Raw genomic sequence first — 26572 nt, 5'->3', positions numbered from 1 at the left:
GAGGGGGGGTCGCTGATAACGGGAGGCGGGTCCTCGTCTCTGTGGAAAGTGCCGCGGCGGATGCGGAGTCAGCACTCCCCGCTCGCCCTGAGCGGATGAAAACAAACAGCAGCGGCGGTGGCGGCGGTGGCGGCGGTGGCGGCTGCAGGGGGAGTCTGCGGCCGTGAGGGACACCCTGGATGTGTAACCTGCGACGACGGGCAGGTCGGCTCGTAGGGCTGACAGGCTAAGCGACTTCTCCTCGAAGGCCGTCGCCGGTTCCTCAGAGCCTTCCTCGAAGGGGAGGCGCAAACGGAGACTTCACTCGTACGCGGGCCAGCCAGCCTCGGGCATTCCCAACCCCTTCCCTGGGCTGGACCAAGCACTGGGCAGCGGCGAGTGGAGGCCGGATATTGGTCACCCGCCTCGGGGCCAAAGGTCCCAACAGGCCTTCTCCCCAGCAGGCGCTGTTTTCCCGGCAGGCTTGGGCTACGAATCTACGAAACCCCCACCCCCGCCATATTCCCAGACGGGGCTGAGGAAAGCCTTGTCCCGCGCGGGAATTGGGCAGCGGAGCCGAGCGCGAAAGGTGCGCTAGGAAGAAGGGAGACGAGAGGCGGGCGGCCCTCAAGTCTGCGGGGCCGGAGGGGGGGGGGTCTTGGTGCTGCGAGCCCCCATTGGGGTTCCTGAGGTGGCCCCAGCAAAGGACCGTCACTGCCAAGTCTCCTCTCCGAGGAGAGAAGCCACAGGAGGCGGCGAGGGCGGCACCTTCCAGCCCTTCGAGTCGAAACCAGCCGCGAGGATTTCGGAGAGGCCCACTGGGTCTGACCATGAGGAGGGGCTAGGACAGCCTCCGGGCTCGTCCCCGGAATGAGACCCCGAGCCGTCACCTCAGCCTTCTCCCCGCAGGTAACCCCCCCCTCCCCGCACCTCAGATGCACATAATTTGATGGGTTTCGACTAGGCTTCTGCTGGAGTAGGGTGATGGGTCTGCTCCCACAGAGTAAGTAGGGGTGGGGAGAGCAGCGGACCACAGTCTGTATAGAGTTGTGGGTAGTAGGGAAAATAGGGCTGTGAGGACTGTTTATTTCTAGACAAACCTTTCAGAACCTAAGGAGTACTGAAAATAAAACCTCCTTGAGGATGTGATGTAATCAACGTATGACGCGGCACGTGCATGACCTTGGGTTTAAACCCAGCTACACCACTAAATTTCTTAGCATGTGTGATGTCGGAGCTTGAATATATCTAACTGATTTCATGACCTTGTCAAAAGGGAGTTTTGTTGACTGAGGTTGTTTCAGATCTGCTGCTGATAACTGATTAAGCTGCTTTAAAGCAACAGTCTTCAAATGATTCCAGCCACACAGGACCTATTTTCACTAACTAGTGCTACATCATGTGTTCCTTTGAGGATCAAGCTGCCCGTCTTTATGCTGCATACTTTGTCTTCATCATGTGATCTGACCTCATGGACTTTTGATCTAGAGATATTTCTAAATCTTTCAGGCAACAATGTGACTGAAATAATGTGAGGCTTTTCTAACTCTTGGGCCACAATTCAACACAAATTCAAGTATGCTTAAGTTCACTGAAATCTTAACCAAAACAGTGCAATTCTGCTACGAGGAGTGGGACTTTCTCTCTAGTTAATATGTTTAGTATTTCAGTCTTGGTGTGCCTAACTCTGCATTGGAATGTGGCTCTGGGTCTTTAAAATACCTATTGCGTAATGGAAAAACTAGGCCATTCGCATAAACAAAAAATAGTTTAGTTAGAATCACTGGCTTTTTTGTATTTCAATAACAGAGAAAAGGCATTTTAGAAACATGTTTTTATTTGCCTTAAAATTACATTTCTTCATTTCTTTTCTCCTAGAATTTATATTAACTTGGGGACTAAGCAATGTTTGCTACCTTCCAGTTTGTTGTAATAACAAGAATAAAAAAGTTGATAATCATAGTTTGGTTCCTATCAACTATATCTGCCGATAGGATTCCTTGTAAAGTGTTAGAATTTTATGTCTGCTCTAGTTGATTTTTATGTATGCTGCATTCACTGAGGGACCCCAGAGCCAGCCGTGGCTTTTGATGACATCTGTAGAGAGCACATGAATCAAACAGAATTGCATGGTTCTTGCACATAGTGGGCAGTGTTGTAGGTACACATATTATACTAGACACACTGGAAGCAGCCCTCAGGAGGTACAAAATGGGGAATTCTTGTAAGCTGTCTCACTATTTTAGGAAATAGAATAAATGCGGATAAGTGAACCATAGGTCTTTAGGACATCATATTTAGTATTTTCTCCAAATTTAGAAATATATGTTCATGATGTAACAGAATTAATTTTCATTCCAGAACAAAATAAGATCCAGCTTGTCAAGTTTATAGACATATGCTTTCTATCATAGAATCTGTACTAAGAGCAAATTCAATTATCCAAGTGTCAGTGTTTATGTAATCAGAACATTACCATGCATGCACAAGAGAGAGATATCAGCAGGCTTCTGGGTATCCCAGCTTGCAAAAGTACTAAAAATCTTTAGGTTGAGGCAGGGGAGTCAAAACAGCCCATTGAAGGCTGAGTACATTGACTGAGGTGGGTGACGCCAGGAGTGTAAGGAAGGAAGGCTTGGCTGACTGGAGCACTATACAGAAGCACTCCATACTGCAACATATTCTTACTGGCCCAAAATATTACATAGTCAGTTTTCTTCTAATGTTGTTAAATAATTTATAATTATTATTACATGTAGTAGTTGTTGTTTTTTAATTCAGGAAATCAGTAACTTACAGTGGATTCCCACAAACTCTCCTTTCCAGGTACTGAGCAGGCTAAAATTTCTTACCTTTAACATTACACTCAGTTCTCTGGGTCCAAGAAAGACTAATGGTGAGGTGGCATACATTAGATCTGCCTGGACTTGAATTCAAGGATAATTATTTCTCCTGAAAGAATCAACCCCTAAGTTGGAGCTCTATCTAGTGTTTCTTGTTCCTGTTAGGAGATTGTGATGCAAATGTTGCCAAGACAACTGCTCCCTACTCTCAAAACATGGTAAACAGGCAAAGGAGGAGCAGGTTCATAAATGCTTTGTGTGTCACCCAGAAGAGTTTAGCTTTTATTTGAATTTTTTTATTGGGATCTTTTAAAATGTTTTCCTGCTTTTAAGGAGTTTGCACTAGAGAAAGCAATGCTGCTGTTAATTGGAAATCCTTGTGAAATAGAAAACTGTCTTATACTGAGTCCATCTAGCCCAGTATTGGATATTTTGACTGGCAGTAGCTTTCAAAGTTGTTGATCCAAAGTTTTTCACATCTTCCTGTTACCCAAGTACTTTTAACTGGTGATTAAACCTGGAACTTTATGCCTCCAAAGTTAATGCCTTACTACTGAGCTACCGTTCATCCCAAAGCGAATGATCTGTAACCTGAGAATCATGAAGTATCTCTGATATTCTAGTACCTTGTGAAGGTTCTAGAATCACTGCACTGAGAGACTTAAACAGTATAATTGTCCATCCTGTCTTCTCATTGAAATACTATATGGGTTGAGGTTACTCATTTCTTAACACCCTTTGTTTTAAATGTGTCTGCCAGAATAGAGAGCAAAGAAAGCTGTTTCCTTACCCTGTAAAAAGAAACCTGCCACCACAGTGTTATTAAAGAACAGTTTTGACCTGAGAGAAGGCGATATCTAGCTTTGGGGGGGGGGGAGTCATTGTAATTTGTTTTTGCTGCTTTATTACACAGTTTTAATTAACACTTATTAATTAAAAAAAAATTGTAAACCACTTTGTGAGATTCACCTGAAAAGTGTTATATAAATAATAATAATAACAACAACAGAAATAGAAATATTTTGCTTTAGATATGCTGTGTATTATAGTTACTCAGGAAAGAGGCACTAAAAGCAACAAGGGTTTAGAGTAGGATTGGTCCTGTGGAAATTACCACCATGCAGTAAAGCGCAAGCATGTCTGAAATATACAATAGACCATCACAAAGAAGGTGTGTCACATATGTGAATTTGTGTTAGATTTCCATTATATAATGGAAGTTTTTCTTCAAAACTTCAAAAATGAAATTTTTGATAAGTGCTACAGTTTGTGTGTATTGGTTTTCATGTGGTGATGGGGGTGTCAGTTGCAAAAAAATATGGCTTTCTGAAGCATAGAACCCAATAGTTCCCTGACCTGACTGGCTCATAGGTACAAAAATCTCACCTTTTAGATAATGTTGGTTATCCTCTGGGCTAAAAATAAAGATTCTGACATTCAGGCTCCAGCTGTGTTCAGTAACATTGGTAGATCACTGAGGAAAATAGTGTGTGATGTTTAGCATGATCCCCTCAAATTCACGGGACAAGTTAGTCAATTTGTGTTCCATTGATTTCAATGGGTCTTCTCAAGCACGACTTAGTCTGTATCCAGCTCATGATCCATATATTGGTCAAATTCTGATATATAAAACTTTATTTTCAACAAGCAAACATGCAGATTTTCCTAACCACAGCTTAGGTAAAATCTGTTAGCCCTTTTTGTTCTACATTGCATTTTATCTGTCGCAGTTTCATGATAACTAGGTAGGTATCATTGTTCATTTATCAAGAAATGAAATAGTTTATCAAATATCACACCTGTTTAATGAAAGAGACAGTATTGTTCAGGTATACTCTGCACTTTTGCCCAGTGCTGAGTCCATTGCATTTTAACATTATATTGTTGCAAGGAATGTTCCTGTGAAGCATTATGGGATGGTGGGGAGTGTCTGGTGGTATCTTGAGGACATTTATTATGGCATGAACTTTGACAGACTAGCACCTGCTCATAAGTATGACTTGTTATTTTTATTTAGCACATAGCTACAGTAGGGCTGTGACATGACAAATGCCAGCTCTGCCCACATCTCCACTCCAGCAACACAATTGGAGGACTTAATAAAAATACTATCAGGTATACTGCCATCAGGGGCTCAGTCACCTGCCAATATTGCTATGCTGCCTACATAGGTCAATTTTTATGTGAAAGAATGACTTCCATGTGTAGACTCATGTTGCTTTGTACAAATATGCTAGAGTTTATTTAAATGCATATAATGACCAAACTCATTTGGCACATAGTTCTAGCAAGTTCAGCAGCTTAAATGAAATGTGATCTTTTCCTGCTCCAGTTCCCATAACAACTGAGCTGATTCTGAAAATGCACATAAACTTTTCACTGGTGCATATTCTCTTCGTAGCTAGTAGTGTATTAATGTAAATCACACAAATTTATCTCAGCAAGGTTAAGATTAGTTTTATGTCTCTTTAAGATTACCGTAGTTTCCTGAAGTTCATTAACTTTGATTAGTTTAAATAATATAGTAAGCTCTCTCTCCTGTTAGTAACAAATTGGAATATTTATGCCTGTTCTATTCTAGATTTCCATATGAAATGGACACTGATCTCAGCTCCCAGGATAGGAAGGACCTGGACAAGTTCATCAAATTTTTTGCCCTGAAGGTAATTTTTTGGTTTTTGGAATAGAAGTAAAAAAAAATAAAAAAATCCACATTCCCGTTGCACTGTGACAAACCAAAACTCCCTGTACTTATTGCAGTGCCACATGTTGCCGTGCCATAATGTTGATTGATGCAATGTCAAAACCTTTTAAAACAACATTTTCTGCTGATCTCTGACTTCATTTGGATTTCTAAGAATATAGATTATAGTATCAAAACAAAACAAAGCCCCATAGTCATCCAGCTTTTGAATATGACTAGCTCCTATTTGACTGTCAGGTGACTCGTCTGCAGACCTTGGGACTGAATCACATATGCTTAAGAGTCAAGGGAGTTTGGAATTGGGATTCCAGGTAGACAAAGCAGGAAGCCTCACAGTGGCCAGGGGTGCTGGGAGCTGGAGTCCAAAACATATGAAGGATGCCAGGTTAGGGAAGGGAGGTATCTAGATATCAAAGCCTTGCTTATAGACAGCATCCTATAGCACCCATTGATTGTCCTGTGCTGATTGACTGAGATTAGTATAGATGTTGCAGAGCAAGCTGGGAAAGCGTGTGTATGGATTAAAGGAGAAATGTATGGTTTTACTAACAAGGGAGGAAGGATAAAATAATGGAAGACCAACAAAAACACTGAAGTAGTGAAAGCGGTTACTTTTGTTTCTGTGTTTCATCTCATCTCTCTCCTGTTTAGCAACAAATATTGACTTCTCACAAATCTCATATTTTCTCTTTCAGACTGTACAAGTGATTGTCCAGGCCCGACTTGGTGAAAAAATCTGTACTCGATCATCATCCTCACCAACAGGCTCTGACTGGGTAAACTATATTCCTCATATGAATCCCATTATTCCCATACTTGTGCCATGTTAAGATACAGGAAACAAAAGACTGAAGCAGAACTGCAGACATAAGGTAAAGGTAAAGGTACCCCTGCCCGTACAGGCCAGTATTGACAGACTCTAGGGTTGTGCGCCCATCTCACTCAAGAGGCCGGGGGCCAGCGCTGTCCGGAGACACTTCCGGGTCACGTGGCCAGCGTGACATCGCTGCTCTGGCAAGCCAGAGCCGCACACGGAAACGCCGTTTACCTTCCCGCCAGTAAGCGGTCCCTATTTATCTACTTGCACCCGGGAGTGCTTTCGAACTGCTAGGTTGGCAGGCGCTGGGACCAAGCAACGGGAGCGCACCCCGCCGCTGGGATTCGAACCGCCGACCTGACAATCGGCAAGTCCTAGGTGCTGAGGTTTTACCCACAGCGCCACCCGTGTCCCAACTGCAGACATAGAACCATGCAAAAATGTTAAAACAGCATTCCTTTTCTTTTTAACCACATAAAACTACTATTTGGGCATCTTGTGGTACTGGGTATACAAATAATATATATGTCTGAATAGTTTCTACCTCAGCTGATTCTGGGTGGATTTCTCTTAATTGCTTTTCATCTGTGGCTCTGATAAAAGCTCCCAAGAGAGGAACGGTAAATAGAGAGAACAAGTTACAGATAGGTAGCCGTGTTGGTCTGCCATAGTAAAAAAAAATAAAAAAAAATCCTTCCAGTGGCACCTTAAAGACCAACTAAGTTAGTTCTTGGTATGAGCTTTCGTGTGCATGCACACTTCTTCAGATACACAGCTCATACCAAGAACTAACTTAGTTGGTCTTTAAGGTGCTACTAGAGGGAACAAGGAAGGAGCTGGGAATTTTTTGTGATGGTATTATCTGCTTTACAAAAAAAAAGTAAAGTAAAGCAAGACTGTTAAATACCACCCGAGTGGTACCTCGGGTTACCGTATTTTTCGCCCTATAGGACGCACTTTTTCCCCTCCAAAAATGAAGGGGAAATGTGTGTGCGTCCTATGGGGCAAATGCAGGCTTTCGCTGAAGCCTGGAGAGCGAGAGGGGTTGGTGCGCACCGACCCCTCTCGCTCTCCAGGCTTCAGGAAGGTATCCGCAAGCCTTGGGAGCCCGGCGGGAGTTCTCGCCGGGCTCCCAAGGCTTGCGGACAGCAGCCTGCAGCCCAAAACCCGGGGAGCGCACCCCAGGCTTCGGGCAGCTCTCCAGAAGCCTTGGGAGCCCAGCGCGACTTCCCGCCGGGCTCCCAAGGCTTGCGGACAGCAGCCTGCAGCCCGAAACCCGGGGAGTGCAGCGGAGCGTGCCCCAGGCTTCGGGCAGCTATCCGCAAGCCTGGGGAGCCCGGTGGGAGTTCCTGCCAGGCTCCCTAGGCTTGCAGATAGCAGCCTGCATCCCGAAGCCTGGGGCGTGCTGAGCAGCGCGCCCCGGGCTTCGGGCAGATATCCGCAAGCCAGGGAAGCCCGCGAGAGTTCTCGCTGGGCTCCCCAGGCTTGCGGATAGCAGCATGTTCTGGGGTCGGGGGAAACTCAGGCTTCCCCCGCCCCAGCCCCGCGCCTGGGGGGGAAATAATTTTTTTTCTTTACCCCCCCCCCCAAAAAAAACTAGGTGCGCCCTATGAACCGGTGCGCCCTATAGGGTGAAAAATACGGTAATTCGTTCCGGAGGTCCTTTCTTAACCTGAAACTGATCTTAACCTGAAGCACCACTTTAGCTAATGGGGCCTCCTGCTGCCGCCGCGCTGCCAGAGCACGATTTCTGTTCTCATCCTGAAGCAAAGTTCTTAACCTGAAGCACTATTTCTGGGTTAGCAGAGTCTGTAACCTGAAGCGTATGTAACCTGAAGCGTATGTAACCTGAGGTACCACTGTATTAGTAATCATCAGTGTGTGACAGCAGAGAATATTTTGTCCTGTTGTCGTCTTTATACGAATCTAATGTGTACCTCAAATTTCAAAACCTGGAAACCAAAAAAGTATTTGCTTGCGAATGTAAATGCACCATCAAATCTAATGCGCACACTAATTTTTGTGATGAAATTTGGCAAAATAAGGTGTGCATTACATTTGAGTAAATACAGTAAGTTGTAAGTTCCAATACATACATTCCTGTTGTGTGACACATGGTAGGTTTCTCAAATAAGTTCCTCAAAAGTAAAATCAACTCTCTTAATTTTGCAGTTCAACTTGGCAATCAAAGATATCCCAGAAGTTACCCATGAAGCAAAAAAAGCCTTGGCGGGACAGCTGCCTGCTGTTGGGCGGTCAATGTGTGTGGAAATCTCTCTCAAAACCTCAGAGGTAAAGCCTAAGCAAAACTATACTTCTGCCATCTTCATGCTTTAAGGCTCATGTCATCAATGTCTTCATACTATACACATGATATCTATTGCAAGCGTTTTTTAGCACACCACTACTGGCACTGTTAAGGAGAGTCTATACATAAAAAAGAGCCACCCTAGGTCATAAACTGCAGTTGCTATGTTGTTGTCGCATTCTTTATAGAGGGTTGTGTAGAGGCACCCTAACTATCCAAAATAGTTTTTCAGCCTAAATACAGTATCTGTTTTTTAAATAATCATCATTAGAAAAATAAAAAACGAACTGTGTGACGGTTACCACGTATAGGGTTCAGCTTTAAACAAGCAAACAAACTGCTTTCAACAAACAAACAGCCCAGCAGAAGCATGTGGGGTGGGGCCAAACTGTTGAGGCCATTTGTAGGTATATTTGTCATTTTGAAGTCAAAAGGAAGCTGAGCGCATCTTACAAGGGGGAAAAGGTGCTCCTGTTTATATATGCAAATCTTTAATCTTATGAATCAGAAGGAGCAAACCATAGCTACAAATAGATTATTACATGTAGTATTTTGAATTTTGTGTCTCCATTCAACTTCCAAAGGGACCACAGTAAGATAAAAAAAGATTATTTATATGATGATAAACTTATTTTGCAGGTTTTTCCCATTCATTGAACACCTCACAAAGATGTTATTTAAACATTCCTTTTTCCACTGCAGGGGGATTCCATGGAGTTGGAAATTTGGTGTTTGGAAATGAATGAAAAGTAAGTGTGTGTTGCTGATTCTTGTCCAATAAGCAGATATTTCTTGGCTGGCTGAGTGCATAAGGGCACAGGACTTCATCTGAATACTAGTTGCTGGGAAACAACAATGGGAGAGGGCTGTTGCACTCATGTTCTGTTTGTGGGCTTCCCATATGCATTTGGTTGGTCACTGTGGGAAACAGAATACTCAACTAAATAGTTATTTGGTCTGATCCAGTAGGACTCTTTTTATGTTCTTAGTCATGTTCACAGTTTCCCCACTTGCCTAGAAGCAGATATAACAGGGTAGAACTAAAACCACGTGGGATTTGGATTATCTTCAATGACTATAGTTGCAAGCCAATATGGTTAAATGGTAATAGCAACCACTTCGTGTGCACTCAGGTTTAGGAAATGCATGAATTACAAAATAGGAAAGTTGAGTTAAATTAGGTTATTTTCTGCTGGTTGTTTTGGTTGTTGGTGATTTTAAATGACTGATTTAAATCAATTCACCCTAGATCTAAAAGGGCAGTTATTATTAGATGGCAGAAAGCTCTAAAATAGATCCTCCTATTGACCCATGATATAAATGGCCTGTTTTGATTTAACAATGTTGTAGAAGACACTGGAGTTAAATTATCTACAGTGAGTCAGCAGTTTAGTTCTGATTTTTTTTTAAATTCTGCATCAGGCAAACATAATTAGCCAGAAGCATCTGCTGCTTCGTAGCTTTTACTTGTCTCCTAGACTAGAAAAATTGCAAAGGGACTTAAGGTTTTATCACATTTATCATTCAAGTAAGAGAGAACTCTTGGTATCTGTTAGTTGAGAAATTCAAGTGTCTTTTCACAGAACATACCTGCTCAGTATTTAAAGTGATCTGTATCTTGTGCTGAAGTACAAGGATTTCTAATTGATTACAAATAAGAATTATGCAAGATAATTATATAGGTATCTACAAGCTATATAATAAAATAAGCTTAAAAATGCTCAAAAACTTACAGTAATTAATTCTAGTACAAGATTATTTGTAACTTCTGCAAATACTTTTTTGCAATTCGATAAATATTCTTTGGGAACAAATTGCACAAGGTATATGAATAGATTGTGTTTCTAAGGGCAGGTTGTAATCTCAATTGCTTCTATTTTACATGGCTAAATCTAGTGTAGACCCCAAATGTCACTGTCTCTAGCTTGTATTAGTGTACTTTGTGTCACTTCATTGAGAATATTGGACTAACTCTTTCTGTGTGCTTTTTAGGTGTGATAAAGAAATCAAAGTTTCTTACACTGTGTACAACAGACTGTCTCTATTACTGAAGTCTTTACTTGCTATAACAAGGGTGACTCCTGCCTACAGACTCTCTAGGAAACAAGGTCATGAATATGTAATATTGTACAGGTAATAAATATTGAAATAGAAACAATAGAACTATTGGCTCTTATGCACTTTTCCCACTCATTTTTTCCTATGGTATTTTGCAATTTTCGATCAACGCTTCATTATTTTTCTCTAGCTTCTCCATATTCTTAGAATATCTTTCCCTTTAAAAGCCAGCTTGCTTCCTCAGTTGTTTCATTTAAAAGGATCCTTAGCTAAAACATAACTTTTTTCTCCCATCTTTGTCTTAGAACATGTCTGGTAGAAAGTTTTCGGACTGCTTAAGGTTTGGCGGGTGAGGGAGGATCCTTTTTAAATAGAAAAGGCAAGCCTGAATTGGGTCTTACAATGATATTTCTGGTTCATCTGCTGACCAGTGAATAGCATATCATCTGTGGGTTCAGATTTCCAGCTCAGCCATGAATTTACTGGATGATGGCATTGGGCAAACTGCTGTCTTTCAGTCCCAGTTACTCATGAGTAAAAGGCAATAATACTCAGATAAATATTGTATGGGCGAAGAATCTTAATCTTGTAAAGTACTTTGTAAATCAGAAGACACAGCTCAATGATAAACACTTAGTGCACCTGACTTTATACTACCTAGTAGACTATGTTTAATGTGCTCTCTCTCTCTCTCTCTCTCTCTCTCTCTCTCTCATAGGATATACTTCGGAGAAGTTCAGCTGAGTGGCTTGGGAGAAGGTATGGTTTGGCAATGAACAAACTAGCTGAAGACTTAAAAAAACAACAACTATATACCAGTAACATAACAGTCAGGGAGAATATAAGAAGAAAATGAAGGATTTTGGATGTAGGGGGAATTAGGAGATTCCCTTACTGGAGGTCAATAAGAGCAATATAACGTTTATTAACAGCACGTGCATCGGTCCCTACATGGACTAGCACAATTAGTAAAATAACTTTTTTTTTAAAAGGTGCTGAGAGATTTATTAGGAAGAGGTATGCCTTCAGTAAGGGATATGGCAGGAGAGCATATTGTTATTCCTTTGTTGCTAGCAGAATGACATAAACTGTCATTCAGCAACAGAGAAATGGCAAATCAATCTTTATCTTTAATGCTGACTATTAATTTATTGTTGTTATTATTATTAATAATAATAATTTTTCTATTTCCATAGGATTTCAGACCGTCCGTGTTGGGACAGTGGGTACTCCATTAGGCACCATCACTTTGTCCTGTGCCTACAGAATCAACCTAGCTTTCATGTCTACCAGGTGAGAGCATGAGAGTCAAACTAAGCCACATTTTCCAGGACACTTTCCACTTCTGAAGCCCAAAATCCTGGGCTTCTCAGATTTTGTGGAGTGATATTGTTTGGTAGCCCTGAGTCATGCTCCTGAACACCAATTTCCTTGTTCATGTGTGGAGTTGTAGGGTTGAATTGTGGGGATGCTCTGCTTCCCATTAACTGATGCAGAAGAGCAGTCTAGCTGTCAGAATTGGGGTTGCAGCAGAGAAGAGAACACAGTCTTATGAATAACACCATTTGCTTGTTGCATTGCAGGCAGTTTGAGAGGACCCCACCTATCATGGGGATTATCATTGATCACTTTGTGGACCGTCCCTACCCCAGCTCCTCACCCATGCATCCCTGCAATTACAGGTGAGGAAATACAAATCACAGATCATAGGTGAAGGCAGTTCTTCCCAAATACAGAGCCTCTACATCATGCACTGCTGGGTGGAGAAAAGAAAAAGTCCTTACATGAAATGGAAAACCCTGCATTTTCTATTCTATAAGAAGTGGGTGAATGGCATATGGTCTAGAGGGTTCTTAGACTTTCAGACTCTCTCCAGTTCACGTAGACAGTGGTTCACATGAATTCTCATTTGCATCATTAGTATATAATCAGAAAAAATACTATTCAGAGTGAAAACTCTTAACTGCTAAGTGAAATGAGTTGCAGAAGAAAGCTAACACAGTGCATTGCAAGCATTGATTTTAGTGTTTGTACACTCAAGTGTCAGCATTCAAAAGCATATGTGGTTCATTTATTTCATATAGTTTTCAAATACTGGATCTACTTTAATTTGTGAAAGGGAATGTTTACCAGCAGATGCTTCTGCTGGAGGAAGAGGGACCGGAGGTATGCCATCTCCCTCACTTTTTGCAACCCTCAGGAGCAGTGAACTAGGAACTGATGAATAACTACCCCCTCCTTATCCAGTGGAAGCATCTTGTGAGTGGAATTCCACTTATGGGAATCCTAGAGCCAACCCATTGCAAAGAATCATAGAATTTTAGAGTTTGAAGGGTCCTCTGTCTAGTCCAACCCTCTGCAGTGCAGGAATCTCAACTGAAGCATACATAACAAGTGGTCATCAAAATCAAAGAGTTGTTTTAGTAAAAGGTTTTATTTTATAAACATTTCCTTTGCAGTCAGACCAAAAGCAATGATAAGGTGCTTTAAACTGGCTTTAAAGCTACATTTTGTACATCTCTACAGCATAGCTGTCAACTTTTCCCTTTTCTTGTGAGGGATCCTATTCGGAATAAGGGAATTTCCCTTTAAAAAAGGGAAACGTTGACAGCTATGCTCTACAGCTGGTAGCATAGGTAACATTTATCAGGAAGAGTCTTCCTAACAAAAGCTACAAGGCAGGTATGAGAATAATGTTTTATACTACTCCTGGACAAATAAAATCCAAACAGACTTAATCCACTCTAGTAGTATTTATTTAAACCCCGATAAGGAAAGAGTTAGAGCTCCTTCATAATTCTCCTTTCAACTCCACTCAGATGTTCTGGGTCTGTCTACAATGTCTGTCTCTGTATGTACTTTAAATCTTGCGTTTTATTGAACATTCCCATTTTGAAGCTTATCTCCTCCTTCTGTTACAGAACAGCTGGTGAGGAAAATGCATACCCATCAGTGGAAGATTCTCAAGAAGCCTGCACCACCTCTTTTTCTACTTCACCACCATCACAGGTAAACAATTTTTCAGAGACCATTATATGTTTTCCAACATGCCTCTTTCAGAGAGGCAGCTAGCTGTACTGTCATGTTTGCCAACAAGGCACGTTTTAGTTTACAGACACTTGTATTTTTAGATAACGTTTTAAGAAATTAATATTACAGATTGTTAGACAAATACAAAAATGAAGGTTACTGAAAACTAAATGATAGTTTACTACAGCTGTGCCTAATGATAAGTTTCCTTGTGCATACAAAAATTCTGTCTCTTTATAGATAAAACAATGTGGTATTGGTCACACTTGATTGCACAGAGTACAGTTTTAAGTTCTGAATCAATTTTGCTGACAATCTGTTGATTGCATAGTACTCACCTGTTTCCATCCTGCTGCAATTTAAAAACCTTTCTCTATACCTGGCAATTGTAAAATACTTAAAGATGGATCACTGTTCTCTTCTCTTTTCCTTTTAAAACTTTGCATACTCTGGCCGATGTATTCCATAGATTTAGAAGACTGGCAAAGAGCCTTTGGAGCTGTGCAGTTGGTGTTGAAGGTTTCGTTTTCGAATCTCCTTCACTAGGGCAGCCCTGGTGTGGAAATGAGTTTCTGATTGCATTTCCAGAAGAGAAGATATGTAAACAGATGTTGTTAGGGAAGGAGAAGGCATGTAACACTTGTGGTGCACATAATCCTAGGAAACTGCTGAGGATCATATCTTAACTTCAGGCTAGAGGATGAGGGCATGCTCTACAGGCAGCTGTGGGTTGGGCACAGCCTTTTGCTTCACCCCTGTTTTCCTGGTTCAAAGTGTCCAGTTCCAATTTATGTATGTTTTGGGGCACTCTAAAGATTTTTGCCTTATGCTTAGGGGCTCTCCTGGTTGCCCAGTCAAATATCACAGAAGAAACAAGTTCCTATAAAAGGTTCTGAATCTGTTACTTCAGTTGTCTCAATCAAACTCTAGTTTGAAGACACATGGCTTCTGACTTTGACAGCCAGCACAGCTGTTGAGTTTGTGGCTCACAGCTTTTTCTCTGTTCTTGCTAGGGTTTGTGTTCAGCTGCTCTGTAACAGGGTGAGGTATCTTTAAAAAAAAAGTGTTTGAGAAAGCCTATTGTCTTAGTGTTTATATTGAACCTTCAAGCCTAGTGCAACTGGAGATTGCTTTGATCACTGAGATGCAAGAGGACTTAGAGTGATCTCCACTTTATATAGCTCCCCCTTCGCTCAATTGTCACCAACAGCTATTCAAGCCTAGTTGTTAAGATGATCAATAAAAGTCCTATAACATCTGACTTTAGAAGAGAGTTTCAGGCTGTTGGTTATATATGATCAGCAATGAATTCATTGATAAAGACTACAACTAGGAACACTTTTTTAAAAAAAGTGGACAACAGTTTCCTGACATTTTAAACCCTTTATAAAGCATGCAGCTCCCCTGCAATTCTGCAACTCTTTGACATGTATGAATGTTTCTCATAGCTGTAGCCACAGTCCTCACCAACATTCACTTCATCCAACTCTTTTCAGTTTTTCTTTCTGAAGTCTTTTTCTTTCTTTTCCTTTTGTGTGTCTGTGTTTAGTGTGTATTTACTGCCACTAAAGCACATTTTCAGACCCCTCCTCCTGTCGTGACGGATACATTGAAGGGCCCTTTGATGGGGCTGACCTTTTCACATCAAGTGAGTTCATAGTAGAAAAAAATATGTTTGGCCTGACAACACCTTTAAAATAAAGAAGGTGCATGACAAAAGTATTTTTTCACTAACTAGTAAATCATTTTCCTTAGAGTTGGCTCTTTAGGCTGGTTAGCCTAAAATGAAACATGCATTTGAGTTTAATATGCTTAGAGGTTTGCAAAATCTGTTCAGTTACTGACTACCTTTTAGAAAAGAAAATGAATCAAACATCTCTGAAGTTATAAATTTATTGTCTTTATTGCTGAACAGGAAATTTGCAAAGAAGCAATGAAAATATGTAGTTTAGACTACAGGGCAAACTTTACAGCGCAATCGTCCAATACTGATCGCTTCGTGGAATATAGTTTTCTGGAAATTGCTGTGTGTTTTCTTAAGTTGACCAGGGGACAGGAAATAAACAGTATTTTTCACCTCTGAAGAAATTAAAAGTTTATTGTCACCATTATAAAGGGCTGAAGCAGTTATTGTACCTCAGGAGTCAATTTTATTCTAGTGGATTAATTTTGTTACAGTTGGCCTTAGACATTGGCTTTTGGAGCACATTAATTAATTACTGTGAGCCCAGTATTCCACATAGGCATTTCTTCTGTTTCTTTTCCAGAGCTTTCCGATAGCCCAGTGAGGAATTTAATATTTTGTTGTCCAATTTCTGTAGCTGTGTCAGACTGTGCTTTGGGAGTGTGATACCAATAGATTCTATTTTTTAATGTTTCCTGAGTCATTTTGAAAACTGTCCTGTTTTTATTTGTTTGGATTCCCTGAAATCCTGTTTTTATTTGTTTTATATGCTTTTACACAAGTGTTCTTTTAAGGGTTTGATGTAGTATTCTTGTTTTAATGATATTGTTTATTAGGTTATATATACAGTTTAAAGATTTTTAAAATATTAAGCAGAGGAAAGTTTTGGCTATGAGGTAGACTTTCACATTGAGGACTATAAAATGCCTGCTCTGGAAACTTGCCTCTATAACTGAGATGCAGAATGTGAGGCTTTATGTGCGGGCTTTGCCCTTCTTGGTGTGGGAGTCAAAGAGAGGCATGCAGTTGGTCACATGATTTGTTTGACAATGAACCTATATCCACAGTTAGAGTCTGCTGTCAGAGCAGTGGTTTTCCAGGCTTCTTCTGTAGCATTTATTTAATAAAGGCAGTGAAAATCAATAGGAAGTTGAAGTAGCATATAACAATAATATATAAAACATTTCAATAAAACACAGAACAGTCATTTTAAAAAACCCTCATAGAAAACAAATAATAAACACAGCTTTTAAGCAATTGCTCTCTTGTCCAGCATGTTATTGGTCAACACACTTCATACTATCCTCTCAGTCCTATATGAATGCCATCTCCATCATTTGTAGGTGTTGTGCATCATTTTTAAGCAAAATCCAGGCTTGAGAGTGGTCCCTGGTAATCCTAAACACAACTTGAAAATAAGTTCCATTGAAATCAGTGGCAACTTTTTCTTTTAAGTAAAGATGTCTAGGATTGGTTTGGTTTTGTGTGTGCATGTGGCTCAGACTACCTCAGTTCCAGCCTAGTATTTTATTCTGCAAATCTGATTTCTTTTCCTGGCCTTTTCCAGTAATTCTGAAAATTATTCAGACTGTGTGGGGTTTTCCCTTTCTCTCCCTTTCCCTTTCCCCCTCTCATTTCTTAGCTCTCCAGCTCTCGTCTTTCTTATCAGCCTACAGCCCTGGGAGTTGGATCAGCTGACCTGGCCTACCCAGTAGTCTTTGCTGGCGGCTTGAGTGCTGCACATCCTCACCAGGTATTCTTAGAGGTTTGAGACCATTTTATATGTCTCATAGCTAACTCTGTTCCTTAACTGTTGACATATTTCTCTATCCATTCTTACCCCATTATTTTACTTGTAGGGTACAGTCAGAGCTGAGCAACAAGAGAAGCAGCCTTGCTTTGCCTGTTAAGAAATTTGAAGGCTTTCTGCCATAAAGCAAAGAAAACTGGAGGATACCATAGTCAAGTGCTGGGAATGGGGGGCCAGTGCCCAGCTTTCCTTGTCATGTCTGGTTATCACTCTCCTTAGTTGATAATTTCTTCTGGTGCTCCCTGTCTTAACTTCATTGTAAGTGACTGAGATCCTCTCCAGCTCTCTTTACCTGTTGGTAGGAAGCCTTCAGGCAGAACCAGGCTGTTTCTCATATCATGAGTATAACATGTAACCAGCTGTCAGCTACCTATCATTGAGAGTCAGGCAACCATACACTTGAAAATAAAAGAGCCTAGAGCTTTTTTAAATGAATACTAAAATATCTAATTTTCTTATCCCTTTCTCCTCCAGTTGATGGTTCCAGGGAAGGATGGAGGAGTGCCCTTGATTCCTAGCCAACCAGTTCATGGCACTCAGGCTGATCATGAGAGAATGGCAACATGCACCCCTTTGGATGGGGGTCACTACTCTGCAGTTACTCCAGCTAGCAGGTAAGTTTTCCATCTCTTCATGGTGATTCATAGTCTTACTACAGGTTTTAAAAATAATAATTCATTTGCTAGGCTATAAGCAGCTTTCTGGAAAGAGGCAGTTAGGAAGATCATTAGAGAATTTTAACTTTCCCTAATTCAGATTCTTTTTCTTCCCTTTCTTTCTCCCCAAAGTGAAAGTGCAGAGAAAGCATGTGTAAGTAGGGTTCTCCTACATTTGCAGTAACTACAGCCCTGTAGGAAGATAGGACAGTAATTTTCCAAATCCAACAGTTGTTTGACAGAATGTTTTCATAGTAAAATGCATCTACACACATAAAATCAACATTATTTAGTATTCAGTAATTACAGTAACTTTCACTATTCTTGATGGACCAGCACCTAAAGTTCAGCATTGTTTCAGACTTTGGATACTTTACAAATTTCAGTAGCAGCTAAAAATGTAAGAACTGGAGCTGTACTCTTGGTAATATCTACATCTGTCTGATCCAGCTACTTTTAATGCCGCTATTTCCACCTTGTGACATTTCATTAGTTCCACATACTAGACTCTTCATTAGTAATAATAAAGTAGTTGTGGTTTCTTTTCTGTAAAATGACTGACTGCAGGTACTAAAGCATAGTTGTAGCTTCTAACAAGAATACCTCAAACACCAATTCCTGCAGAGCTTCTGTTAGGGTTAAGCACAAACCTTGCCCTTTAGAGTTGAGGACAGTACCAGCACTGACATTTGCAGTTTAATACTGGTAGCTTTGGCAAACTTAACATTTCTATTTTTCCTGAGGATGTAATTTAGACAAGCGCCTGGGATGCTAGTCTCAAATTGCCCACTGTCTGTCCCCTTAAATAAACTTAAATAAACATGCAAACACTTCATCCTCACTTGTAAAGCTGTAACACTATTTAATACTGGTCCAGCCAGCACTGCTGTACAGTTCAATTTCTTGATGTTAGTACATTTCAATTAATGTTAGGAAGCTCCCACAAGCTTAGAAGAATCCAATTTAGTGTTTTTTATGTTTATGTGTGATATCAATACATACAGATTGACAGATCCACATGTGCCAATTAATCACCATATTTGACAGGAATAAATCATCCATGCATACTACACCTCAAAGTCATGAAATGGGGTACAAATGCAATAAAAAATAGGGCTTTCAAAAGCTGAACAGGTGTAGGGGGCACTATTTGGTCTAGGGCCTGTTCACGTGTATTCCATAATCTCTGGGTAGTGCCCCTGTTCATATGGCTGTAATCTCCCTCTCCACACCTGTACCTGCTTCCACGAGGGATATGATCAGGAGCCTCCAGAGGCCTGGAATGACATTGCCTTTTGAAGACATTTATGGTGTGGATATTAATTCAACATACAAATCACAACTTGAAGTGGGGAGAAACCCATGAAAATATTAAGAAAACAAAATCCATTAAGGAAAATTCTGTTTTGCACAAAGAAAGAGAAAAGAGTAGTGAAATATTCTATGGGAACAGTTTTGTAGTCTTTTATTCAGAATGTGGCTGGGAGTGTTCTGTTCAAATTGTATTACGCAAATCCTCCACCAACTTCACTGGTTACCAGTTTGTTCTCGGGCTCAATTCAAAGTGTTGGCTTCAATATTTAAAATCTTGGGACCACAATATGTTAAGACACACACAGCCTGCAAATGAGTCTGTCCAGGATTTCTACTCCACTTTGGAGACCTTCCTTTGGGACCACCACCTTCACCACTATCTGAAATACAGCAAGTGGGTACCCAGGAGAGGGCCTTTTCGGTTTTATTTGGGATGACTACTGAGATAACTTTGATTCACCATGAACTTTGCTAATACTTTTTACACATTATGCATTGTCCTTTGTGTGTCGAATACTGCATTTTGTACCTGCAGTACAACATATGGGTAAACAAATAATACACTCTCATGTACCAGTGCTTCATTCCAGAGCTCGTGCAGAGCAAGAAAAACAAGAGGAAATCAATTAATACCCCTTCTCTTTTCTCTCTCAGTGAGGACACAGAAACTGTATCTAACAGCAGTGAAGGAAAGAGTGGGTCCCCACATGATCTCTGGGAGACAATATTTGTGCGGAAGGTGGGAGCCTTTGTCAATAAACCTATCAACCAGGTAATTTAAGTTCATTGCTCTTGGAGACTTTGTGTCATAAATATGGTGGTTGCAAGTCTTGCATTGAGCAAGGGGTTGGGCGAGGTCTTTTCCAGCTCTGAAATTCTATGATGTGCTCTTCTTTAGGAAAGAAAAAACTCAAGGAATATCCTCTCCCTTGACACAGGAGGCAGAAAACAACAGCAGCCTTTCTATTTCTTTCTTCTTTGAACATTAGTTGATCATAGTTTGAAGATTCACAGTGCTGTGTTGCATGCTGGGTAAGAGGAGCGGCATTTGACTGAACATTTGGGATTCTGTCTTTTGATCCTTTCTAGGTGACCATGGCCAGTTTGGACATTCCTTTTGCTATGTTTGCGCCCAAGAACATTGAGCCAGAAGATAATGACCCCATGGTAAGAAATGCCAGTCTTGCTCAGTCCTGCCTTCTCAGATTTGAGTGGGTCTGAATTTCCTAACCCAGCCATTAGCATGCTTCTGTTTTCTGACTGAAAAATGTAACTTTTAGCATCCATTTAATTACCTCATGCCAGTGTTTGGGTATGTTGGTCTGACACTTGGATTTCTTCAACAGGTGAATCCTCCTGACTCTCCAGAAATAGAGTCTCCCCTCCAGGGCAGCCTACACTCAGTGGGCTCCAGTGGCAGCAGCAATGGGAACATCCATGACGATTTTGTTATGGTTGACTTTGTAAGTTGATGCAGCCCTTTACATACACATACAACCTTCGCCTCGATGTCTGAAGGAGAACTGAAATGCTAAAATATATGAAATTCCTTAGGAAAAGGCATCTTCACAGAACCAATGTGGGGCAAATGGCTCTGGATATTATTTCATTAAAAAGCAGAAGTGTACTGATGTGGCCTCCCAAAATATTGAGAGACTGAGCTTGCAGGAATTCCAGCATACTGGACCCTTTTGAGAGACCTGAAACTTTTATTCTTAAGAACCCATGATGAGTTTTACTCATAGGACTAGAACTCAAAGGCTATTTGGTGCAGCCTTCTGTCCAAAAGTGGCCCTTTTCACAAACTCTCACCCCAAATCAATCTCAGCAAATTCTCTACATTACTCAGATTATAGGGTGACATGAGCAAAGAGCAGTATCTAAGAAGGTAGTCTACAACACAGGTTATAATAATAACAATTTATTATTTATATGCCGCTTATTTGACTGGGTTGCCCCAGCCACTCTGGGTGGCTCCCAACAAAAATAGTAAAAGCAATATAACATCACACACTACAGACTACAGGTTCACCTGCAGTCCAGAGAATAGCCAGATGACCAGTTTTGATAGGAGAAAGATGAAAACATGTTCTACTATATGCCATACATTGTGCTGTTGTTGGGTGAAACAATGGAATGCATTTCATTGATAGTGGTTAAATACATTATCAGATGATGATTGAACAGAGCACTGTTGTGTTATCAATGTACAGCTGACTGATATTTGTCCATTTAATTCTAGAAACCGGCATTTTCTAAGGATGACATTCTCCCAATAGACCTTGGAACATTCTACCGTGAATTTCAGAATCCTCCTCAGCTCAGCAGCCTCTCCATTGACATTGGGGCTCAGTCCATGGCAGAAGATCTGGTATGCAAAAATGGGATTTCAGTTTGAGGGACATTGTTCCCTGCCATACATAAACCAAATATGCCTTATTTGAGAGGACTGATCAAACAGGTCATTCATTATTTAATGTGTTAGATAATTGTGCTGTGAACTCAAAAGTGACAAAGCGCCAAGTTCAAATCTTTTGTAAGTGCTATAAAATTACATGGCCTTAGGCAGGCCACTTTCTCATCACCTTAGACCGCCCCAGTGACCACCCACACAATGTATTGGAATCATCATTTTGACATGCCTTACAGGGGTTTTGTAGGGTTCCTTGAGATAAAGCACAGTATATGAAGAAGTAACATTTTGAAGTACCACATAAATATTTTGTTACAAGATGATCCAAGGCGTTTTCTGACACTGGTTCTCATTTCCCTGCTTCCCTACATCCTCAGAATTGTACCATCCTTAGCTCCCTCAGACAGTATCCTGCACTCAGTCACAACTTCATATTTTCTCCTATGTGCAGAACTGATTCCTTAAGCACAGTGCTCCCCTTGCCCCTTGAGCATATCTTTCCCATGAGGTCTTTGTCTTAACTCTTCAGTCTTCATTCCCAACTGTAGCCGAGCAAGTCTGACTGCATTTGCTCACACTCTTCTCTCCCTCCCTTTTGTTTTCTCTGCTGTATTGTAGATCATATGCTCTTCATGGTTAATGACATGTTTGTTTTTGCCTCTGAAACTCTGTAAAATGTACAAAAGGTTTTTAAAGAAAATCCCTGCAAGTTGCCATCTGTTAGCAGCAGGCTGACAAGTGTAATTGTGCTAAAGCTGCTCCAGCAAATTTCAGAGGCCACAATCTCATGCACCTTCACACCTACAAACAAGCCATGGACTTGGATAGATGCTGTTTACAGCATTTTACTCCTTTCCAGGGTAGCTGTGCATACAGGTTGGGAGATCTTGAGAGCATTTCATAGTTTGATAGTAATGTTGTGCTGAATCTATTGAATCAAATCTGTCTTCAGATAAAGCATTATTATTATTATTATTATTATTATTATTATTATTATTATTATTATTAATTATGCCTTACTCTGCTCTTCTGTTTTATGTTTTTTGAACTACCTCTTTTATTCCTGTGTCTCAGGGGTGAGGAGCCTGTGGTCCCTCAAATGCTCTTGGACTACCATGCCCATCATCCCTTACCATTGACCATGTTGGCTGCTGCTGATGGGAGTTGGAGTTCAACAACATCTGGAGGGCCCCCACACCTGCTGTGTATTATGTGAAAGAAAAAAGAACTGGCTAATGTAGCTACTGATAATTTTTCTTTGTCTTCACAGGATTCTCTACCAGATAAACTGGCTGTCCATGAGAAAAATGTCAAAGAATTTGATGCCTTTGTAGAGACCTTACAGTAAAACGGCTTATTCTACAGCAGCATTGAACTTTTTAGACACCCTGGAAAAGGAAGCCCATGCATTCTGCATTTCTTCCCTTAGTGTCTTGTTCTGTCCCCGTCCCCCAATTTCGTAGGCACTATTGCTTTGCTCTGTCAGGTGCAGAAACAGTGGTCTGTATCTCTTTGAACTAGTCCTTGGGAAGGGTGTGACTTGCTTTCCTACCCGTGTGAGGTTCGTATTGAATACAGTGTATTAGGAAACAAGATCAAGACCCGTTCTTCTTCCGTTTTCTCATGTGTTGAGAGACACTGATGCTTCTTCCTCCCTCAACAGGGCTCTACAATCTGGTTTCCTGGGGACAGTCTTTTTCCCTGCATCTGCAGTAACGCCAAGCAGAAATAACTCTGACGAAATGTAACTGTCTTGTGAGCACTGTAGATTCTGCTAGCGTGGTTCAAACACCGGCTTGCCTTCAGCAAGTGCAGCTAAAACATAAGGGCAAGGGGCCGTTTTTCACCAGTGGTGCCCTAAACAAAGCAAACATAATGTTGCACATCTGTGTGGAAACAAGAATTGAGGGGCCTGACCTGATTGTCTAGTGCAGTTTCAAAGTAAGCCACAGACGCTAAAAGAATTGTTTTTTGTATATTACCTGCCAACACGGTGTGTGTCAATATATTGCCTCCCCAAGACCACAAGCATGGTCTGTGGCATTTGGAGAAGATCCAGAGTTTGTAGGCTGTGTTTACAGTCAGCAGTTGTAAATATGAATTAGGAATCCTAATTCTCTAGGGTTATTTAATTTTTTGGGGGGGTCTTTAGTCCAAAGTTCTTTCCTCTATTCCCCTCAAATGTTGCTGCTCTATCATAAAATAAGAAATATTTATTACTCTAAAGGAAACCTATATTTAAAAAAAATGTATGTGGATGCTTTCACTTTGTAAAGTAGCCATATAGGCTGCTTTGTCCTTTGTCACTGCAAGTATGTTGTTCCAAACAGCTGTCATTTCCCCCACTCCTGTTTGCAGGGTAAACTATAATACTTATTTTCAGAAACAGACATGGTTATGCTTTCAAAGTGATCTCTTCTGGTGACTCGATTTCCATTCTGCCCTGTTGGGTCTGTGGATGTCATAAATAAAAATGCACGTTGATGCAGTGCACTGGTAGAAAGTTTCTAAAATGATTGTCTCTGACAGGCTTATACATTCGCTGTGGTCTGCACTTAGTTAGAAAGTAGCTTTTTCAGACAAGCACATTTTAAAGACGTTTGTGGTACTTGTTTTAATTGATGGGGTTTTGATTGGCTAAAAGTTTATTTTTCTAATGACTTAGCCATTAAGCAGTGTGATTGGCTGACATTGCTATGTGTTTGATCTGCCTGCTCTGTTCTTCACCAAATATGGGGAAGGAAAAACAACACTAAGCATCAGCTCAGGGATATGTTAGACTCTGGGCACAACTTATTTCTTCCTTTTCATTAGAAACCAAGCTGAGACTGCAATCCTGTGCAAACTTTCTTGCGAGTAAATCCCATTAAACTCTGTGGAAGTTAATTCTGAGGAAATGTGCTTAGGATTGTACTGTAAAATGCCGAAGACCATTCCCTGCAACCTGTTCTCTTATAAACTATTTCTTATGACTGCGGACATGAAGGACCATTTATGGTTTCCTGATTAAAGTAATGAGATGTTAACTTCCTGAAGTATATGGTTCCATTTCTTGTTGATGAAGGGGGTTTGTTTGTTTTAGGCAACAGCCATCATCTAACCATGTAACCTCTCTAGGTTTCTCACCTCTACTGCTGGACAGAAATGAGCTGAAGCTCCAATTTCTTGCCTTCAAGCATGTTGCTGTTTTGCATTACTAACTCTCAAAATTGTGAGTTTATTTATGTGCTCAAATATGGCATTTCAATTTGTATTCAAAGTAGCTACTGGCAATGCCTTTGCATGACACTGGTCCATGAAAAAAACATGATCTAACCCCAGTCTCTGGCCAAAAGTGCTTCTGGGTCTTTGGCAGAAGTAATATCAATATCAAAACTACCCCTAAAAGTCTCTTGCAAAATGCCACAAACTGTATAATGTCTGATCCAGGGCCTTCTGTGGTTTGTTAGGTGCTTTGGGAATTCTTTATCCTTCTAGTTATACTGGAATATAGCACAATGAAATTATATTCCTATAATGACCTACAAGGTGACCAATGGTTTCCCCAAGACCAGCTGATGATGATAGTACAGTGGTACCTCTAGTTACGAACTTAATTTGTTCCAGAGGTCCGTTCATAACCTGAAACTGTTCTTAACTAGAGGCATGCTTTCGCTAATGGTGCCTCTTGCTGCCGCTGCGCCGCCAGCACACGGTTTCCGTTCTCATCCTGGGGCAAAGTTCTCAACTCAAGGTAACTCTTCCATGTTAGCGGAGTTTGTAACCTGAATCGTTTGTAACCTGAGGCGTTTGTAACTCAAGGTATGGTACCACTGTACTGCTATGGAGATAATTTTGTCTACATAAGTTGGCTTTAGTGCACTGACAAGAGAATCTGTTACGGGAACATCTGCCTGCTCTCTGGTTAGTTACTTGCAGAGTGGCTGATCCCGCTGCAATGATCAAGTGACATTTGCCTCCCTACCAGCCAAATTATAGTTACTAGATCACTCATAACTATTTTTTGCAGCTTCCCCCTGAAGTTTCTCCATATGATGGCAATGCCTGTATAGTTTCTCCTCTTCACGCCAAGATGCTGCAATAGTTAAAGGAAGTTAGCCAGTTGCTGCCTGTCCCAGTTACTTCAGACCAATATATGTCTGCACAGAACTGCCATGGAAGGGCCCAGTAAATACAGATGTGCCTCTATGCACGGAATATGCAGCGCTGCTGGGTTTTTTATACTGCTTTCTTTGTTGTTTTCCAAGTCTTGCTACTTGGTTCAGTTTGAGTACATTATTCCTTAGTTAGACCTGATCAAGATATTAATTTACTAATGTAGAACAGGGATCCAGTTTTTTTCCCCCAGACTTTCAAAGAAAGATATCTTACTGCCCCTTATGTGGTACTTTATTGCAGTAAATGAGAATACAGTGGAACTCGGGTTAAGAACTTAATTCGTTCTGGAGGTCCGTTCTTAACCTGAAACTGTTCTTAACTTGAGATACCACTTTAGCTAATGGGGCCTCCTGCTGCTGCTGCCGCCGCACCACCGCCGCACGATTTCTGTTCTCATCCTGAAGCAAAGTTCTTAACCCGAGGTACTATTTCTGGCTTAGCGGAGTCTGTAACCTGAAGCGTCTGTAACCCAAGGTACCACTGTACTTAGCTAATAATTTACAAGTGTTTTGGTTAAAAGGAGAAGGGTCCTCAATTATATTTCTTTAGAACTAATTTTCAAGAGTTTACTTTCCAATAAAAACGTTATGTCACTTACTTCAGCTGTCAGCCAGAGGCCTAGTGAAAAGTCTTATTTCAAAGAGATAGTTGGTGGAGCTGCTGGAAAATGCTAACTCTTCAACTACTTTAGTTACTGAAACTTGTATACTGCAATTTTTTTTTAAATCAACGTGGTTTACAGCAATACTATACATACACACACAAAAAAACATTTAAAATCACAGGTCATCAACTACC

At 40.9% G+C, this 26572-nt stretch overlaps 1 protein-coding gene across 14 annotated transcripts; it reads left to right on the top strand.

Annotated features, from left to right (window-relative positions):
- Nucleotides 1–121: 121 nt before the first annotated feature.
- On the top strand, nucleotides 122–24642 carry ATG13 (autophagy related 13). 14 transcript variants are annotated; one of them, XM_077928719.1, is made up of 18 exons: nucleotides 123–888; nucleotides 5404–5485; nucleotides 6222–6302; nucleotides 8516–8635; nucleotides 9354–9400; nucleotides 10644–10784; nucleotides 11428–11468; nucleotides 11906–12002; nucleotides 12293–12391; nucleotides 13631–13718; nucleotides 15289–15387; nucleotides 17066–17188; nucleotides 17708–17847; nucleotides 19858–19975; nucleotides 20293–20370; nucleotides 20550–20666; nucleotides 21446–21574; nucleotides 22887–24642. In XM_077928719.1, the coding sequence occupies exons 2-18, from the start codon at nucleotides 5417–5419 to the stop codon at nucleotides 22962–22964; spliced, it is 1665 nt and encodes a 554-aa protein (XP_077784845.1). In that variant the 5' UTR covers nucleotides 123–888; nucleotides 5404–5416; the 3' UTR covers nucleotides 22965–24642. The 14 variants fall into 14 exon arrangements, with proteins under 14 accessions (XP_077784856.1, XP_077784845.1, XP_077784875.1 ...); XM_028726785.2 differs by having other exon boundaries at nucleotides 124–888; nucleotides 17093–17176; XM_077928721.1 differs by having other exon boundaries at nucleotides 124–888; nucleotides 17093–17188.
- The last annotated feature ends 1930 nt before the right edge of the window (nucleotides 24643–26572 follow it).

Source organism: Podarcis muralis, chromosome 1 (genome assembly GCF_964188315.1).
Source record: "Podarcis muralis chromosome 1, rPodMur119.hap1.1, whole genome shotgun sequence".
Classification (NCBI taxonomy): Eukaryota; Metazoa; Chordata; class Lepidosauria; order Squamata; family Lacertidae; genus Podarcis; species Podarcis muralis.
This window is presented reverse-complemented; position numbering and strand designations above follow the sequence as displayed.

Coding starts and splice junctions, on each gene's coding strand:
- ATG13 (XM_077928719.1), top strand. CDS start 5,417: ATGGACACTGATCTCAGCTCCCAGGATAGGAAGGACCTGGACAAGTTC. Junction 11,469..11,905: donor GCTGAGTGGCTTGGGAGAAG/GTATGGTTTGGC, acceptor CTATTTCCATAG/GATTTCAGACCGTCCGTGTT. Junction 13,719..15,288: donor CTACTTCACCACCATCACAG/GTAAACAATTTT, acceptor GTCTGTGTTTAG/TGTGTATTTACTGCCACTAA.